Source organism: Mus caroli, chromosome 2, assembly GCF_900094665.2.
Source record: "Mus caroli chromosome 2, CAROLI_EIJ_v1.1, whole genome shotgun sequence".
Classification (NCBI taxonomy): domain Eukaryota; kingdom Metazoa; phylum Chordata; class Mammalia; order Rodentia; family Muridae; genus Mus; species Mus caroli.
This window is the reverse complement of record NC_034571.1, coordinates 59,978,131-59,991,567: the sequence shown is the minus strand read 5'-3', so window position 1 is coordinate 59,991,567 and position 13,437 is coordinate 59,978,131. Positions and strand designations below refer to the sequence as shown.

Below are 13,437 nucleotides of genomic sequence, written 5' to 3'. Positions count from 1 at the left end.
GAGTAGCAGCCTTTAGGACAGCCAAATCAAAATCACTGCTTTTTATTTTTAAAGGAATGTCAAAAAATAACTTAAGGATGAAAGTTCAAAGACATTGTTTCTAAAATTATATTTTGCCAAGATGTTAGTTAAGTCATTGTTTATTTACCATAGGCCAGAAAAGGGGGTTTTATTTTATATTTAATATATAATAACATGTATTTATACAATATAGTATCATATATTATGTATAAATGTATATTACATAATATAAATATATATTTATATATTTAAAATATTATGGTCTATGAGGAACCAAACTTAAACTTAAAACTATAAGTTTACAGATATATTTTTATATCTATAGTTATCTAACTGTTTTATATGAATTTTACGTAGTTACAAATACAGGTAGTTGTGTAAATGGATGAGACTCTATTCTTATGTAAGACTGGGTGATATGGCTTGTCAGGAATCTCTTATGCTGTTGGCTAGATATCCAGTGTGCTGAGTAGCAGCACCCACCATCCAGGCTCACAGAGCTTCTTTCATAGTCACTGTGAAAAGGGCTTAGTCAGGACCTATTCCTACAGGCTGTTTACACAGCTTGCTGGGTGAATGACTGTAATGTATGAAGCGAACCACCAACAGGATCTTAAATTCCCTATCTAATCTGCCAGGCTGCTGATTTCTCACTGCAGGCCAGGTCTGGCAATGAGAGGCAGTCCTGGGACATGGCAGGGGATGTTCAGTACTGTGCATTCTTTTCAGTCATACCCAGGTTCACAGATGGCACAACCCAGTCCATTATCATCAAGGCAGGAACATGTCAGCATCCAGGCAAGCATGGTGCAGGAGGAGTTGAGAGTTCTATCTCTTCATCTGAAGGCTGCTAGCAGAACTATTTCTCTTCATAGGTAAAACGGCCAGGCACACCTAAAGAGGATAGAAACCTGATATATGTCCTTTGCTATCATGCCTAAGTGGTTATTTCAGCCTCAGAATCTCATTTTAGAGATATATGGGAGAGTTGTGATTAAAGAAGATGAATTTGGGGAAACATCAAACTCATATCATCTACAGTTATTAGTATCACCATTAGTATCAGCGCTGGAGCAGCTGATCTGTGGGGACATCATCTGTCTGGATGATTCAATGCATGTCATCTTCATGGTACCCAGCACCTGACCCTCTCTTCCCAAATGACACTTCTTGTTTCTCTGGGATTTTGCACATGCTCAGTTCAGATTCTCCTTTCTGTCTTCCATAGATGACGTCTTCATTTTTTTTCTCCTTTACTTTTCTGTAGATTGTGGCCTCAGCGTGTAATTCTACTCTAAATTTTATCCCTACCTCAAGCTCTGACAGGTCACTCGCATTTCAGCAATGGCATAAAAAGGAGTACTTTAAAGGAAGCTGACACACTTGTGTGCCCTGGTTCTAAAAACCTGCCTGGGGTGACATAGGAATGAAAAAACACAGACACACATGCAGAAAAGCTGGAGTTGGGTGGGATGTGCTTGCTCTGATGGAATGCACTTACTTTGACAAGCCTAGAAACAAAAGTGCTTATATATATACAGGGTAAGGAGAAGGTGTTAGGTTGTCCTGGGAGAGGTCTCAGTTTGTCAGCATCTGGGAGGAGGAACCTGAGACAGAGTACACTTTCTGTCAACAATTGCACAAGGACTCTGGAAAGGGTTGGCCAATCACGTTGGTCTGAGACACTGGGGTCCTTGACATAGCTGCTCTCATGTCAATATTACACATTCACTGAAGTCTTCATCTGCTCCCTACACGTTCATCAGGAATTTCTCTACTCCCCACACTGAACCATTCTAAACAACTGGAGAGCTTTCTAAACGTTATTTAGTCTTTTTCATTCTGCCACTAACTGTTCTCTGTTTCTTTGTAAAAGTTATGGGTCTTCTTTGGAGATGTCAATTCTTGAGAATAGGATTCATCCCTTAGACATCTTCTTATTGTAAATTTATCAGAATGGGATACATCCAATAGATGACTAGAGATTAGCCTCCTGGTATGCATGTTCATAGAAAATAATGATGAACTCATTTTAGTTTGACTTTCCTCTTTGTGGGTTTTATGTGCCTAGCATTTATTTCCTATTAATAAAGGACAGTACTCACCAAGTATCATGAAAAGGGTAAATCCCAACACCTTCCTTAGAGGCCATTAGATAATCAATTATATTTGTAGTTTGTTTTAGTGGTAACCCTACCAGCTCAAGAAGGATAAGGCAACAATCCAAGAGATTTCTTACCCTAAAAAAATATAACACTGGTGTGCCATGCTCTGGGTCTACAGCATAAGACATCAACTGACAAGGAACCTAGTAAACAATACTTATTATTGCTGTGTATGTGAATATGGAAATACTTTGGAAGGATAATCATGTTCCTAGTGACCTAAGGTTTGACCAATTGCCTCACTGATAGTGTTTGACACAGTCATAGTGTTGCTGTGATTCCAGTAAGCCTCAAGGGCATGTCTCAGTCTGATCTACTTCTTTGCCAGGTAATTGCCAATGTGTTTTTTGGTGGGACTCTTTCATCAGTGTTCCACACCATCTTAACAGTGGTTATCGTTACTGCAGCCACACTGGTATCATTGCTGATTGACTGCCTTGGAATAGTTTTAGAACTCAATGTAAGTACATTGAATGTTTTGCTCCCTCCTTTCTTAAAATTTTCTTTCTTAAAGTACAAAATGTGCTTTCCTTTTTTTTAAGTATCACTTTCTGAAGTATAATGAAAATCCGTTTACAACATAATAATACATATTGCTAATGATGATACTCTGCTGTTTATGGACACATATAGTTTGTTCCAGAGCTTCCATGAGTACAAGTCTTGTCCCTGTACTATAAAGGTATATCGCACGTTGACTTAATTCTTCACTGGACTTGGAATTTAAATATCTTGTGGACTTGTTGGACTTATAGAAGGAAGAAAATTTTATCCCAATTACATAATTGCTTTGGATGACCCAAATATTTTTTCTTTAAATATTTTTTCTCTCCTCAGACTTTTGTCATCTCTAATACCACTCAGATGTAGGTCTCTATTGTGTCCTGTCTGAATTGATCCATTTCTTTCAAAGAAATTGGAAATGCTATTGTCCTATAACTTAGCCCTTGCCTTTATGGAAACTTGTTTCCAATGTGCTTCTCCAAAGGCTCGCTTTGCTGTTAGATTTATTTTTAGCCTGTAACTATGCCATATTGATCTTTCCTCTTGTCCTTTGCCTTATATGTTTTTCCATTTGTTCCTTCTCCTGCCCTCTTGCAATAATTATTTTTCTATGTCTGTCTAAGTCTTACAATGACTATTGCCAAGTGCAACTTCTAACTCACTTATTCATTGACCATATAGTAATTGAGCAATGCTCTGTATTACTCAGTAGAAATACAGTGACAGAAGGAAATAAGAAAAATCAAACCTTTCTCACCAACATGAAGGTTTAGCTGCTTTGTAGATGATGAAGAACACACACAGTTAACACACTTTGGTGACAGATTCCATTGGGAACATAGAGGGACAGAGAAGCACATCAAGAATAATTCCATTCTATTTAGTCCAGTTAGGATAATGGTGTCCTTTGATGAGATGAATGAAAGCCACCACGGCAAGGTCATTATTCTTCCCTTACACTAGCCTTACAGGATTTCTAATCAGAAGGAATCCAGTTGGCATTTCCTGGTCATTTGCCACAGGAAGGACAGAGTTATACAGGAGAGACTCCAACTAACTCATCATACACCCTCGGCTATGAGAATTGGGCATATCTGAAGGCTTATCTTTCCCAATACCATCCCAGTGCCAATGTGACTACAAATTCCAGACGAAAGGAGGAACATAGTCTGTTGAGGAGTAAATAATTTGGACTTTTCTTATATCAGATAACGTGGAAAGGGAGACTCTCCATCTCCCCCAAGTCCCAGACACTAAGGATCCTAAGGGATCGTCCATTACACCAACAACAGGAAAAAGCCTTCCTTTGGTATGTTGCTGCAACTTTGTATTCCCAGCTAGTTAGCTTCTCAGAAGACTAAGCAAGAGGACCACTTGAACCCAGTCTGAGCAGTGTGGCAAGACCTCATCTCTAAAACATATTGCAGAAGTAAAATCATATGGGAATCTTAATTCCTGTGAATGGTTTTCATATAACCTTATGAAATAACTTTTATATATGATCTTTGAACACATAATATTTGTACTGTCCATGAATTATCTTTACTTACCAAACTGTAGGCTCTTTGAAGACAAGCATATTTTATGACATTCATCATAGTCCACCACACTGGGTACTGTGTTGAGAACATTGGGCTCAAATCATTATATAAGTGATTATGTCTTATGATCACAGTTTAGGACCCAGTTATATAAATATTCATAGATACAAGAGCATCCACTAGAATAGAAGCAGGAAATTAAGGAAAATATGTATATCTATCATACACCACATATACATATATGTATACATATACATATATTACAGTGTTGTAGGTAGCATTAACATTTCAACTGTAGAGTAGAGATGTCCAAATTAATGGTTCTTATAGAGTTATTTTTCTGCTGCTATGATAAAATATTCTGAAAAAGCAACTTTGTCATTTTGGCTCACAGTTCATTATGACTGGAAGCTACAGCAACAGGATGCCAGGGTGAGACCAGCCTAGCATTCAGGAAGCAGACTGATCACATTTCATCCTCTTATACAGGAAAGAGAGAGTGAGGGAGGGGAGAAGGGAGGGAGAAAGGAAGAGAGGGAGGGAGGGAGGGGGGAGGGAGAAAGGAAGAGAGGGAGGGAGGAAGGGGGGAGGGAAGGAAGAAGAGAGACAGAGAATAGGAAATGGGTCCAAGGCTATTAAACCCCAAAGCCTGCCCTCCAGTGATGTATTTCCTCCAGCAAGGACACACCCTGTAGAGGACTTTCTTAAACAGCAGTACTAACTGGGGACCAAGTGTTCAAATAAAAACATGGGCCTAGTTCTCATTCAAGTCACAATACCACCATCCTGGTTCTTGTTCTGCTTTGGTCTTCCTGGGTTTATGACTTATCCGATTTGAATTCCAAACTTTTATTTATTTTTTTTTTTTTTTACTTTTTAAAAAAAGTTTTCAAGCTATCTACTCATTATGCATGCATGGTGTGTGTGTGTGTGTGTGTGTGTGTGTGTCTGTGTGTGTCTGTGTGTGTGTGTCTGTGTCTGTGTGTGTGTGTCTCTGTGTGTGTGTGTGTCTCTCTCTCTGTGTGTGTGTGTGTATGTGTGTGTGTAAGAGAGACTGAGAGACAGTGAGCAAGAAGAGAGCAGACAGGCACATGTCTGCCACTGTATACATACATCAGAGTCAGTGGAAGTTGGTTATCTCCTGCCACCTTGATTTTGGGGACTGAACTCAAGCTGTCAGATTTGTACCCACTGAACCATATTGTCAGGAGATCATATTTGTTTTTAAATTTTTATTCATGTTATGTGTATAAATGGTTTACTGCATTTATGTAAGTGGATGTATATGTGGTACCCTCAGAGGCAAGATGGAGTAGGGGACACCAAATCTTCTAAATCTAGAGAAAGAGACTGCTGTAGGCTACCATGTGTGTGGTTAGAGTTGAACTTGGGCCCTCCGCAAGAGTAACAAGTATTCTTAATACCACACCATCTCCCTGACCCCAGTAGGTAGGCATTCTGTCTGAAACATCAATTTTCAGGTTCAATTGAGATTCCCTGTCTCAGAGGAATAAGGTAGAGATTGATATAATAGGAAACCCAAAGTCTTCTGACTTCCATATGTGTGAACATGTCGACATGCGTATGAATATATAACATTCATTGCACATACAAAATCTGGGACTATAGCTCAGGGATTCAGTGCTTTTCTAACTTATTCAGGGGTCTGGGTCCTATACACAGCACAGAAAAAAATAATGGGTAGGGAAAGTAAGAGAGGGAGAGATTAAATTTGTCTTTAATAAGCTTAAGAATAAGCCGGGTGGTGGTGGCGCACACCTTTAATCCTAGCACTTGGGAGGCAGAGACAGGTGAATTTCTGAGTTCGAGGCCAGCCTGGTCTACAAAGTGAGTTCCAGGACAGCCATGACTATACAGAGAAACCCTGTCTTGAAAAACTAAAAACCAAAAAAAAAAAAAAAAAAAAAAAACAAAAAAAAAAAAAAAAAAAAATAAGCTTAAGAATAATCCATGCTACACATGAAATGATTTTCAATGAACTAAAATAAATACCAGGCTGTAAATAAATTGGAAGTAAAGATTTCTGTGTTCATTTTTTTGTTTGTAGTTTTCATATGAATTAATAGAATTTCTGTGAATGGATATGCATGACCAGAGCCCTGTTAGGGCACTAACTGTAGTGTTTTAGAAACACTTCTCTGTTGTGGCTTTTTAGATATCACAATCACCCACAGAGATTTGGTAAGGGTTAGGATCAGAACATGCATAACTAGAAAAATACTGTTGTTGGAAAAACTGAATAAATATAAGCTAACTTTTTTCCGTTTCCTGGTAAATTCCAAAGCCCATTTGGAATGTCACCTTTGTTGCACTGTTTTCATAACAGAGAACAGCAATGAAATAGTCTCAAGGCAGAGACAGTCTCAGTTTTAAAGAATCCATTTTAGAGGGAAAAAAAAAGTCCTTGACCTGTTCTGTTGCAAGACTCCATTCAGCATCTTGGCTAGATGTTGCTGTTAGGGAAAAGAATGTATTTGCAGTAATTGGGCCCTATGGGTTTCTACTTGCAGCACAAAGAAGGGGTGGGGCGGGGGGGGGGAGAATGAAAAAAAAAGAAAGAAAGAAAGAAAGAAAAAAAGAAACAGCTGGTGCTATGGCCACAGGAACCAGCCCCAAAAGCACTGTGTACTGCTTGCTTGGCAGAAGAAAGCAGCTAGTGAGAACCCAGACAGAGAGATATAATCATTGGGAGAGAAAACCAGAGTTCAAGTTGGCATACTTCCTGGGATGAAGCCTTTTATCTTTTTCCTAAGATAAGATATAAATGTCATGAGTATCCGTTGATTATAAAGAAGAAATTTAAAAGATAGATAATTTTTGTCCTTTTCTTTTTTTTTTTCTTTTCTGCTTTTAAATATTTGCAGCAATGGAGAAGGAGGAAGAGAGAGGAAAGGATAAGAAAAGCTCTAGGGACGCAGGGAGATCCAAAAGTATTCCTCTGAGGAGACAAAGGAACCAGGAACAAGGCAAATATGGACTCTGCAGGAGGGGATGGGGCCTGCAGGGCATGGTGCTTCATCAGAAGTAGCTAGCCCCCAGGGTCATTAGGTATGCTCTGTTGGTGTGCTAGGAAGGCAGGGACCAATAGCAAGGAGAAAGGGGCTTCAGAGAAAGTCTCACCTTTAGATCACCAACTATCATTTCATATACCCCCTGTCTGGTTTTTCTCTCTAAGGAGCAAGGATCCTGCCCTTCTGTCCTGCAGCCCTTTCTGGCTACTAAAGAAGAGCAGTTGGCAGGCTGGACCCTGCGGGGCCTTTGATGATCTCAGAAGCTGTGTCTCCATACCCAGAGAAACTACAGACTTCACTGCCTTGAGGGGTAAAAGCAGGGACAGAGGCAGGGACTTTCAGAAGTGCATCATGCTTGTCACCCTTGTCACCCTTGTCACTCCCCAAGACCTGGGTGCCCCTCCTCAGTGTAGTCACCTAGATATGACTGCTGCATAGGACTAAAGAGACCATGTCTGCAAATCCCAGCACCTGAGTGCTATGCCAGTGGAACCTACCTAGACAGCAGCAGCAAGAGGCCTGGTGAGATCCTACCCTCATCCCCACAAGTGGCTCTCATCATTTCCATAATATTTCTCATAACTTAACTCCAAGTATTTGTTGACAGTTCACAGTCCAGTTAGTTTCAGCCATCTGAGAATTTATTTTTTAATTTGCTAGGCGCCTTTCATAAATCCTTAGATCTATTCAAGTGCTAGATGGATAAATAACCCGTCTAAAACATCCAACCGTCCTCTGAGGGGGTAGTGAGGGTGACTATAGGAAAGATAGAAAAAAAAGATGCAAGAGACAGCGGTGGGAGGACTGCAGGTCTATACCATGCCAGCCCCGAGTGTATTTCTCATAGCCTTCTTATACTACAGAACCATGGGAAGCAAAGCCACAAGCTAACAGAAACAATTTTGCTGAAATATACATAAGACATTTGTTCTCACCCCAAACCTCCCCTATTCCTTCTACCAAGGTCCATAGAATCTTCAACCCCTCACCTTGAGACTCAGGTCTACCTCCTCTTATCGTTGCATGTCTCAGCAGACTGGGAAATCTGCCAACAGACCTTGACGTGCCTTGACTCTGCCTGGCAGGCAGGCAGGCAGTCTCTCTCTCTCTCTCTCTCTCTCTCTCTCTCTCTCTCTCTCTCTCTCTCTCTCTCTCTCTCTGCTTCAGAGAAGCAGCAAATGGCTCCAGACACTTTTTTCTTTTAAAGACGTACTTATTTACTTTTAATTATGTGTATGTATCTGAGTGGGAGTATATGCACATTGGTGCAGGTGTTTCAGGAGGCCAGCAGAGTCAGATTCCCTGAAGCTGAAGTTATGGGTGGTTGTGAGGCACAGGACATGGGTGCTGAGAATCAAACTCAGGTCCTCTGGAAAGGTAGTACACGCTCTTTAACTGCTAAGGCATCTCCACAAATTTTAATCTCTGTCTCTGTTTCTCCCTCCCTCCCTCCATATCTCTCTCTCCCTCCCTCCCACCCTCCTTCCATCTCTCTCTGTAATACGTGTGTGTATATATGCATGTTTGCATGTATGTGCACACATGTGTGTTGGAGAGTGCATGCACATTCATGTGGAAACCCAAAGTTCATGTAGGCAACCATCCCCACCTGCTCAGCTACCTTGAGGCCAGGTCTCTCAATCAAACGCAGAGCTTGCCACTATAACAACGCCCTAACTGGCTTGCTCTAGAGTCCCGTCTTCATCGGGTTAGGATTAGTTCCAAGTGGATCACCACGCCTACTTGGTATTTATATGGGTTTTGGGGATCCGAACGCTGATCCGAACGCTGATCCAAACGCTTGTATGGCAAGAAGTTCAGTGACTGAGCCATCTCCTCAGCCCCATATATTTTAAATTAGGATTTAAAGGATTTTAAAATTAGGACTAAGATTAGTACCTCTTAGTATTTTCCTATTCTTGTATCTTTTACTATGGAAATATTTCCTGGTGGTGTGATCTAAACCATTTTCCCTCACATTTTTAGATACTACCTTGGACAATCTCATTCTACAAAGCCATCTATTTGTCACTATTCTTTTGTAAAAACTAAAAATAAAATAATATATAATTGAAAACTTCTAGTATGGAGGGAGAATTTAGTATGAAACATATTTTATTGGACAGAACTGAGAAACTTGTTCTTTAAAAGATGTTTATGGTATAGTCTATAATTTTACATCACCTAGTCTCAAACTCTGTTTGCATTGGTGGGTCCTGGAGAATGCCTTTTAAAGTATTGTACATCTAATGAGACCCTATTTCAGAAGTAATAAGGAAATAAATAAATACATACATACATACATACCAGGCATTGTGGCACATGTCTTTTACCTAAGCAATCATTCAGAAAGAAGAGGCAGGCAGATCTCTGTGAGTTAGAGGACAGACTGATCTACAGAGTGAGTATAAGCCAGCCAGGGCTGAGAACCTGGCTTTCGATAAATAAATAAATAAATAAATAAATAAATAAATAAATAAATGGAAAATAACCTGAACAACCTCCTCATGTTTAAGAAAACATAAAAATAGATGGCAGTTATAACGTTCTCAGAAAAGTGCAGGTTGAAACCACCATTGATAAACTGTTACACACTTAACAAAGATGCTACTATCAAGAAGCAAGAGGACACAAATGCTGGCAAAGGTGCATCCTTGGAGGGGATGGAGGTTGTCATCTATTATGGGGGAAGTTCCGGAGGTTCTTGAAGCAGTTCAAGAAGTGATGACCATGCTGCCAGCGTTTTCTATTCAAGGTTTACTGACTCGCTGAGCATCAGGCACGCCTGTCTGCACGGTATGTTCACTGCGGCATTATATATATGCATGTGTTAGGATATGGAGACAACCTACTCATCTATCCACAGTGAATGAGTGAAGAAAACAGAGCTTGTATACACGGTGGTACATGATTCGGCTTTACAAAGAAGGAAGGAGACCCTGCGTTTGCCGCTACGTGTGCGAACATCATGCTGATTGAAACAAGCTAGACACAGAATGAAAAAGAAGAAACCTGCATGACCTTGCTGATTATGTGAAATCTATTTTGTAAAGGGAAATGCAAATAGAGTCCGAGTCTAGAAATCTGGTTCCTGGGGGTGGGGGATGGGGGTGGAGGTAGGGAGAAGGAGCAGAGGTATAGGGCTGAAGATAACAGACGGTCTTAACAAGTCTAGAGGCTGAACGTACAACGACAAAGACTAACAGCACTGTGCCGTGTTTGAGAATTAGGTTAAATAATAGATATTCAGTTATTCTTGTCATATATGCAAAAGTAATTGAGTTCTCCTCTAAAATTGTCTCACTAGAGTAACATGTTGCCTGCATGTGTTCCATAGCACCGTGCTGTAAGCCTCTAATATCCACAATGAGATTTACTTACAGAGAAAGCTCTTATGAAGTATGAGAAATGTTTGTCAGAAAATTTTGTTGTTTTAATAACATTTAATACTTAACATGATGTGGGGGGAGGTGCTGCCTAAAATACAGTGAATTCGAACATTTACAACATCTGTGAAGTTTCTAGTGAGAATGAGTTCTACTGAAAGGGAAAACCTCTTTCTCTTTGAAGTCAGTGTGTGTCTGTGTTTTTACAATAAACAGCTCTAGTACCCGTAATTTTCAATCTGAGTTTCCCCTTAGGTTAAATTTATTGGCACCCTAGTTGGGGAGAGTCGCAAGTTACTGTCATTTAGTTCTCCTCTCTAGGGTAATTAATGCATTTAGCTTTACTTGAAAGGAGGCTTAGAAATGGGATTTCATGCTAAAGCCTGAGGGTAAATTTTTCCTTCTGATACAAACAGGCACTAGTTTCAAACAGAAAAAGAGAAGCCCATTCAATTTCCCAATTTCTCCTCTGTACACAGTAGCAAAGAAACCTCCCTATGTCCCTCTTAGTACATAAATGGCATATAAACCACTCAGATTAGAAAGGCACTATAGATATACAACGATTTATAGATATTATTAGGAAAGATGATGTGACTAAAGAAGGAGGGCTTTGCCAGGAGTCCATCTTGTCGTCTGCCCTTAGGCTTGCTGCACATTATATTGTTTTTTTTGTTTGTTTGTTTGTTTTTAATTTGCACCTATTCCGTTGGAAAGCAAAAACTTAGATGGTCTTTCCTAAATATTTTGTTTCTTTTTCTTTTCTTTTCTTTCTGTTTTTTGGTGTCTCAACTGAACCTATGAAACTTTTAATATGTGCAACAAAAAGTATTTCTAAAACTGGATGATTAAAATTTTTACGTATTACGTTTGTGTGTGTGTGTGTGTGTGTGTGTGTGTGTGTGTGTGTGTGTGTGTGATAAAGGTGGGAGAGCACTTGTGCCCTGGCCTATGTGTGGAAAACAGGACTTTGGAGGCTCGGTTCTAACCTTCTGTCTTTGAGTTGGTTCCTGGGATGGAAGTTAGGCCACCAGACTTGCATTTTAGGGTGGCAAGAACCTTTACCTACTGAGCCATTTCCCTTCCCTTCCAAAAATAAGTGTTTTATAACAGTTTTTAAAACCTAAAGGTACATGTCTGTCATCCTAGTACTTGGGAGACTGAGGCAGGAGCATCACTGCCTATTTGATGCCAGCCTTGAATACATATTGAAACCCTGGCTCAGAAAAACAGAACATAAAGACCACCCAAAGAAGGCATCTCTCTAACATTCCCTTGTGTCTTGTCTTCAACACACAGGGTGTGCTCTGCGCGGCTCCTTTGATTTTTATCATCCCCTCAGCTTGCTATCTGAAATTATCCGAAGAACCAAGGACACATTCCGATAAGATAATGGCCTGTGTCATGTTTCCCGTCGGGGCGGTGGTGATGGTGGTAGGCTTCGTCATGGCTATCACAAATCCTCAGGACTGCACCCACGGGCAGGAAATGTTCTACTGTTTCCCTGAAAACATCTCCTTCACAAACACCTCCTGGTCTCATCTTCAACTGACAATATAACTTTCAATTTGGAACCTCAGCATCTTTCAGCGAGCTGGCTGCTTTAAACAACATGCACCCGGGGTTGTCTCTTTGTCACAAGATTAGCACTGATGAGCATCTAGACTTGCTTGTCCTTACTCTTTATGCCAATATGGAAAAAAAAATTTAAAAAGTTGAATATATATTTTATCTTAAACTAGGGCAGATATCTTATTGTGACTGTCCTAATCTAATTAAGAAGGACCAGTGAAGGCCTAAGTTCCTAAGTACCCAAGTACCTAAGAAACTAAGTACCTGCTTTCAGCCATACAATTTTTTATTATTATTATTATTATTATTATTATTATTATTATTATTATCTTGTATCTCAACCACTGTATTGTGCTCCCAAATAAGTAGGTAACTAGAGGTTAGAACTGAGGGTGAGCTTCTTCGGGAAAAACAAAAGGGTTAATGGGTATATAGAATGAAGGGAGAGGGAAATGCAACTCTTAGATAGGATAGCTACCCCAGCAGCAAAGAGAAGGTTTCTACTGTAACTTAGGGAATATACTTTGTTTAGGGGCAAGTGGGTCTCTGGATGAATAAGCAACACCATCCCCAGTTATGAAGCACAAAAAGTAAAGTGGATGAGCATAGAAAGATCTGTATGGGATATAAAAATTATCTTTAGGCTTTGAAGTTGTGGGAATTTGAGGAACGAGCTATTTGAAAACAGAAATACACTCTTGCCCTAATGCCTTAGCCTGACATCAGTTGTGTTTCTGATCCAGACTTGCTGAGACTATAGCATACCAGGAGCTGAACCTAGAGACTAAACGCTTACCTTGAATCCGGGATTCCCAATTGAACAGACATTCTCAGTGTCTCAGGCCTTCTGGGAACAGTAGGGAGTTCTTGTGGACTAGGGTGTTTTGTTTGTTTGCTTGCTTGCTTGCTTTGTTTGTTTAGGGAATGCTTGTTTGTTTGTTTGTTTGTTTTTGGTTTTGGTTTTTGGTTTTGGTTTTGAGACAGGTTCTCACTCTGCAATCCTGGCTGGCCTGGAACTAACTATGTAGACCAGGCTAGCTTTGAACTCATGGAGATCTGCCTGTCTCTTCCTCCTGAGAGTTCTGGGATTAAAGGCATGAGAACACCATGGGCAATGACTAGGTTGTGGGTGCTAACTTGGAGGTTGTCATATAGGGTATTTACTGGGAATCCTAAGGAGCAGCAGAGAGGGAAGGTATCAGAACTGAAGATGAGA

The 13,437-nt window shown here is 40.1% G+C and overlaps 1 protein-coding gene across 1 annotated transcript in view; it reads left to right on the top strand.

Annotated features, from left to right (window-relative positions):
• Slc38a11 (solute carrier family 38 member 11) overlaps nt 1–12,429 on the top strand; it is a 47,443-nt gene extending 35,014 nt beyond the window's left edge. The window contains exons 11-12 of the mRNA XM_021156695.2: nt 2,515–2,646; nt 11,949–12,429. Coding sequence (XP_021012354.1) covers nt 2,515–2,646; nt 11,949–12,209 — 393 coding nt within the window. The 3' untranslated portion in view covers nt 12,210–12,429. The remainder of the gene's footprint in view (nt 1–2,514; nt 2,647–11,948) is intronic.
• The last annotated feature ends 1,008 nt before the right edge of the window (nt 12,430–13,437 follow it).